This window comes from Sinocyclocheilus rhinocerous, unplaced genomic scaffold, assembly GCF_001515625.1.
Source record: "Sinocyclocheilus rhinocerous isolate Xijiao unplaced genomic scaffold, SAMN03320098_v1.1 scaffold835, whole genome shotgun sequence".
NCBI classification, from domain to species: Eukaryota; Metazoa; Chordata; class Actinopteri; order Cypriniformes; family Cyprinidae; genus Sinocyclocheilus; species Sinocyclocheilus rhinocerous.
Genome location: NW_015647431.1, coordinates 1,673,760 through 1,680,541, shown reverse-complemented (window position 1 = coordinate 1,680,541; position 6,782 = coordinate 1,673,760). Strand labels below are relative to the sequence as shown.

The 6,782-nt window shown below is 38.3% G+C and overlaps 1 protein-coding gene across 3 annotated transcripts in view; it reads left to right on the top strand.

Moving 5' to 3' along the window:
* Nucleotides 1–6,782, top strand: part of LOC107709086 (receptor-type tyrosine-protein phosphatase F-like) — a 120,868-nt gene that overhangs the window by 55,828 nt on the left and 58,258 nt on the right. For 2 of the 3 annotated variants that reach the window (XM_016513488.1, XM_016513487.1), the window contains one exon: nt 2,359–2,664. The exons of the other annotated variant lie outside the window; for it this stretch is intronic. In XM_016513488.1, the coding sequence (XP_016368974.1) occupies nt 2,359–2,664 (306 nt within the window). The remainder of the gene's footprint in view (nt 1–2,358; nt 2,665–6,782) is intronic. 3 annotated transcript variants of the gene reach the window in all.

Here is a 6,782-nt window from a genome sequence, read left to right as displayed (position 1 = left end):
TTGATTTCATGGTTTCTTTAAAAAAAAAAAAAAAAAGACATGGAAAAAAAAAACATTTTTTAAAAGAATAAATCATCCAAAAGTGAAAATCGATTCAATTAATTTTCATTTTTTGAATGATTTATTTGTGTAATATCCTGTCTAGGTCGGCAGCTCACTATGCTTGACCTTTCACACCTCTTTATAGCTTTCTCTCACTGTTAATATAGCTTTCCTCTCACTTCATTCTCTCTCATTACCATCTGCTCTGTTTCTTGCTGTCTTTAATATTTTGTATGCATCGCTTTTTTCTTACTGTCTTGTTTTTTTCTCCTCAGTGACCAGTGTCTCTGTCCTCTCTGTTTAGTTTATTCACTTTTCTCTTTTCCTGTTGTATTTCACGCACACTTTCCTCTGCTGCAGCTGACAAAGAAACGTGTTCTCTTTCTGTTTCCTCACGCTTCATTCTCTCTCCATAACCATGTGCTCATTTTCTGATTTCCCTGTATTTATTCTTTTTCTCACTATTTTTTTTTCTTCTCAACTCCCACTTGAATTTCAGATGTGTCTCTGTGTCTCCCTGTTTAATCTTGTTTTCTCACCCATTGCTCCCACCTTTTCCCACACTTGGTCTTTTCTCTCTTCATTTCCTCTCCTGGTTTCCTCAGTCCACAGGTGTAGACCATCTTATTCACACTCACGGATATGTTTCTTGTTCTTCTGTGTGGAGTCGAACCTCTTATTTTACCTATTTTTTTCCTCGGAAGCCATTTTCCGCCTGCTCTGCTGAACAAAACGCAGGATTATCACATTTTCATAGTGCTGCCGCATACGTACTCCATCACTGATATCGTTCAGAAAGGCCAATATGTTATGTCTACTGCTTTTTCAGTCTGAATCAAGTATTCCAGAGAGCCGTGTAATAATCCTACTGTATATTGTTTTAGTTTGCCATGTTCTCAGGACGGGATAGACAGGAGCGGCGGGATTTTCTGTGAACTCAAGTGATTTTAAAAGTAAATCGATAGAGCATCTCAGACACTAGACAGGCCATCAATCACATCAATTACATGTCTAGCCAAAGTGTCAGACAGAATGTATCTGTTATCTCTGTCATACTTACACAGATACAGAGTAGAAGTGAGCCATCAATCTCGGCTTTCACCTCAAAACACAATATTTAGACTACAGTATGTGCAGACTTTAAAAAAAAAATTAAAAAAAATGCAGTATTCACTCTTATAAAGAAAGGTTCCAAAAAGTGTTTTACAGCTTGACACCGAAGCGGAAAATTTTAAAGTTGTATTGGTGTGTAAAGCAGCGATTCTCATCTACGGGGACTTAAACAGGTTCCAGATTTTATTGACGTTAGAACAAATCAAAATATATGAATTGTGATTAATCTCATGTTGTATTTAGTTTTTTGTTTTTTTTCCAGTTTAAAGAAAAAAATCAAAATAATGTGTGCAAGTCTTGTGTATCAAGATTTGTGTATCACTGCTTTAAAGACCCCAGTAGGGCTTCACTTTTCATCTTCTAACAGGCATACACTACTGTTCAGAAGTTTGGGGTTGGTAAGAAGTTTTTGAAAGAAGTCTCTTCTGCTCACCATTATATGATTAAAAATACAGTAAAAACTGTAAAATCGTGAAATATTATTACAACGGTTTTCTATTGTAATAAATTTTTAAAATGTAATTTATTCCTGTGATGCAAAGCTGAATTTTCAGCATCATTCCTCCAGTCTTCAGTGTCACATGATCCTTCAGAAATCATTCTAATATGCTGATTTGCTGCTCATGAAACATTTCTTATTGTTTAAAACATTTGTGCTGCTTCGGATTTTTGTGGAAACCATAACACATTTTGTCAAGATTCTTTGATGAATAGAAATAGACTTTTTGTGTAAAACTGTAAAATTTTTACTTTCACTTTTGATCCATTTAATGCATTCTTGCTGAATGAAATTAGTACTTTCTTTCCAAAAAAATAAAATCTTATTGACCCCAAACTTTTGAGCAGTATCCTTTAAATCAAACCATCGTTAAGTCAATTTAGAATCCTCCAGAATTTTGCACAGATACTAATTTCTATGTGTGTTTGCCTGTATTTGCCAGCTCAAGAACCCTGGGTTCTTCAATCCTTGAACTCAAGTTCTGCAAAGAACCTTTATGTTTTTTGCTAGCCGGTTGCATAAACTTGCATACAAGTTAGTCATAACTTTAAATCAGTTACATGAAAAGGTAGACTATTTGAATCTGAAAAATAAGACGATTACCCCATGGCAAACTGCTGGTTAGTCAGACTGGATCTTAAGACATACAGATGCTAAGTTTATGTAACTGGTCCCAGCTCATGTGTTCCTGCACCCCTTTCCAGCCCCGTCCGCCCCCCCACAGGAAGTGCACCTGATCAGTCTCAGCTCCACCAGCATCAAGGTGAGTTGGGCGGCTCCTCCAGCCGCCAGTCGCCACGGCAACATCGTCAGGTACTCTCTGGCCTATCAGGCGGTGTCAGGCGAGGACCAGCAGCGTCACGAGGTCAAGGACATCCCCGCGGATGTGTCCAGCTACGTGCTGGAGGGGCTGGAGAAGTGGACGGAGTACGTGGTGTGGGTCAAAGCGCACACAGACGTGGGGCCCGGCCCAGAGAGCAGCAGCACCAGCGTCAGAACCAAAGAGGACGGTAATGCTCGGCTCACTGGTGCTCCAGATCTGCTCTCCGCACCTTCTAACTAGCACCACTGAGTCTCCAAACTCACCAGCACTAACTCCTCGTTCCGGGTTTCCTGACTGAATGGCATGAATCGACGCCTCCCTGTGCGATTCTCTCTCTTTCTTCTATTACGCTGGAGTTTACGCCTGCTGTTCCTCACTCTTCTGTTATTAATGTGCGGCTCTGGTGCTTCAGACAGAGGAAGCGAGAGAGCAGGAGCTGGGCTCTCTGTCTCTATAGTGGAGTCAAAGTTCAGGACAGCGCTGAGGTTTTGTTCTGTGAGTCAGTCTTCGCTGTGCGATGAAAAGACTCAGAATGAGTGGGTGAACTGAGAGTTTCGGTGGGGTTCACACGGTACATTGAGACGCTCGCACACAGAAACACAGACCTTTATTTAGAGAAGCCTCTTATAGATGTAGCTAAAACAATTATTACTATTACTGTTAGCCATGGGTAGAAAAATCCCAGACTTACACAACTGTTCAAAAGGCTGTGTTTATTTGATCAAAATACAGTAAAAAAAAATATATATAGTAAATTTATTAAAATTTAAAATAACTGTTTTCTATTTTCATGTATTGTAAAATGTAATTTATTCCTGTGATCAAAGCTGTATTTTCAGCATCATTACTCCAGTCTTCAGTGTCACATGATCTTCAGAAATCACTCTAATATGCTGATTTGCTGCTCAAGAAACATTTCTGATTATTATAATGTTGAAAACAGTTGTGATGCTTCGTATTTTTGTGGAAACCATGATATATTTTCTTTAGGATACTGATACTTTGATGAATAGAAAGTTCAAAAGAACAGCATCTATCTGAAATCATTCTGTCACATTATAAATGTCTTTACTGCCTCTTTTGATCAATTTAATGCATGCTATTTAAATAAAAGTGTTAATTTCTTAGAACACGCACACACTAAAAACACCCAGGACACACTAGCAAAAAAGGTTTGACATTGTTTAATCATTCTGATTGAAGAACATAAGTGACTCTTAAAAAGTAGCCTTTTAAAGAGTCATTTCTGTTCTGAATGAGGAATAATGAGATTCATTGTTTTTAATTAGCATGACTAGTTTTGTAAGTCATGCTGTGCCACATTATTAAGGTGAATATATAAGTGAGTTAATATCATACGTGTCTAGGAAGGATTCAAATAATCAATGAGTGTTTATTCTGTTACAAATAAAATGGGTTACAAATTGCTTAAATAATACAGAAAAGCAGAACTGTTAAGGGAGATAGAAACTGCCACTGCAGGCAGCACTGATAGCAACCACTCAAAAAAAAAAAAACACTTGCCTCCAGGAAAAAGAGACACACAGAGAGAGAAGAGAGGAGATGGGATATCAGAATTTGATTGACAGGCTTAACAGACAAGGGATATGTACTTCCGGCATTCACCTGTCAATCAAACCTCTGAGCCCAGAGGAGACAGAAACATGCAGCATTAAACGAGCCCCACATATGGACAAACACACACACACACACATGCACATACACTCAGAGTATGATGTAACTACATTTTTACATTTCATGAAGGAAAAGTGAGTGGTGTTTGCTCATGCAAAACTCACAGCTAAGATACTAGGATGTTGTGGGCATTACTAAGCGGCTGTCAGGGTGTTCAGGGAAGTTGCTAAGTGGATACTCACAGGCCCAAATCTAATCTCTGTGATATTCTGCTATCTATATATGAGTCCAGTTTCTCCTTCAATGTACACTACCATTCTTTTTTTTTGAAAGAAATTATTACTTTATTCAACAAGGATGCATTAAATTGATCAAACGTGACAGTACTTTACATAGTTGCAAAATATTTTTTGTAAAAATGCTTTTTATTCACACAAATAATTCTAAATGTTTCAATATGAAGCAGCACGACTGTTTTCAACATTGATAATAATCAGAAATGTTTCTTGAGCAGCAAATCAGCATATTAGAATGATTTCTGAAGATCATGTGACACTGAAGACTGGAGTAATGATGCTGAAAATTCAGCGTTGATCACAGGAATAAATTAAATTTTACAATATATTCAAATAGAAAACAGTTATTTAAAATTGCAATAATATTTCATAATATTACTGATTTCACTGTATTTTTGATCAAATAAATGCAGTCTTGGTGAGCAGAAGAGACTTCTTTAAAAAACATTAAAAAATCTTACCGACCCCAAACTTTAGAACAGTGTAGTTGTGTACTCTGGTGTTGATATACACTTGCTAGAGTGTTCTGGGTGGTTGTTTCTGTGCTATTCTGGTTTCTAGATATAGCTTGAATCTTTCCTGCAATGTAAGTCTGTGGAATGTTTTACCGTCTGCAGAGCAAAAATGGTAAGATCGATTGCTTAAAACAGTAATAGTACATCTTATGTAAGCCTATATTGAGCCAAGCATGAGCAATAGTGGTAGTGATGCTAAGCTTAGCAAGGAACAAAACTCTGAACGAAAGATTCATGCAGGCCTGGGGCCTGTTTTAAAGTTGATGCACTTAACTTTATATGCGTTGTTCAGTTTCATTTCAGGTTCTTTTGGAGGGTTATTAATCAGACCAAAATGAGATAAATCAAGCTATTGAGTTTTCTCTTGCATATTCAGGCGAGAATAATGCACTGCGGTGGCTGATAAGGCTTTAACGGCGCTGACTGACAGTGAAAAGGCGAGGCTGCAGGTGCAGCCATTGATAAATTAGCTGTGTTTTTTATCTGAAAACTTTTCCATCTGTTCTTCTTACCTTTTCCGCCCATTCAGAGAAGCTCGCTGACATCCATATTCATCAAGCAGAACTGCTGCGACGAGATCGTTCGTTAGTGAATCCCAGACAGTACAGAGTGGTTTTTTACATTTCTCAACCTCTTAACTTGTGTATTCTCATAAATCAAAGCACACACTTTGGTTTGAGGTGTTCTGAGCTTGATAGTTTATTCACCGCAGTTATTTTTTAAAGCAAAGTGCCGGGCTGCTGGGTGAATGAGTAGTTGGAGCAAGGTCACGGCACACAGGATCTGAATGCATGCTGTATTCTCACAGAAATGTACTGTACTGCCTTATAAAAACAGCCCATGTGTTGTGCTGCATATTAGCAGCTTGTGATTAGATGCGGTCTGTGATGCTTAAAGCAGGTCTCAGTAGACCACGTCCTGTTTTCACACTTCCTGCATGAGGCTGGGCTGAACCTACCATATGGGCCATACGGCGGTCTCAGGTGATCTCTGATCTTTATGATATTATGGATTCGTCGCTCTTCCCGCCAGCACGTGTGTAATTTCCCTGCGATATTGCCTTCGTGCCTGGAACTGTGGGTAATGTGCTTTAAGAGCTGGAGTGGCATGAAGTGGCTGTGAGCAGCGAGCATAGTGTGAACCCGTCCCGTCCGGTTCGTCTCTCTGCTGGCGTTTCCATGGAGACGAGAAAAAGTGAAAGTTGAGCAAGCGTGAGACGGCGCAGTCAGACGTCAGGATGGAGCGGAAGCAGATGGAAGATTTGAGGAGCAAAGTCTGCGCTTTCATCCCTCAAAGGAATGTTATGCGTTCAATATGAGTTAAGCACTATCGACAGCACTTGTGGCATAACATCAATTACCACAGAAAATCATTTTTTTTCTTAAACTTAAGTAAACTTGCTTTTTTTGTATTGTTTTGAAATTCTGATTAATGCACTCTCATTAAAAAGCTGTCACTGTGGCAGAACCCTAAGGTACAAAAGCTGAAATGCACATCTTTGTACTTTATTTATCCCTATGAGTACCTTAAAAATACATATTAGTACTTTAAAATCACATGATAGTATCCAAAGTGTACATGTTAGTTACCTTTTTAAAGGTTACCGGCCCAGTGACCGTTTGTATCTTTTTTTCTGAGAGTGTTACACTTACAGCGTTAGTACACAGTTCTAGGACATAAATATTAAAATTAGAACTGCATAATTATTCAAAAATAATAGTCTACATAAGTGGTTCTCAACCAGGGGGCCCCAAAATGGCTTAAAATTGTTTAAAATAACAAGGTTTAAAATAAGCTAAAACAGATAAAGATATGAGCTGAAATTACATGTGTGTGTGTGTGTATATATATATATATAT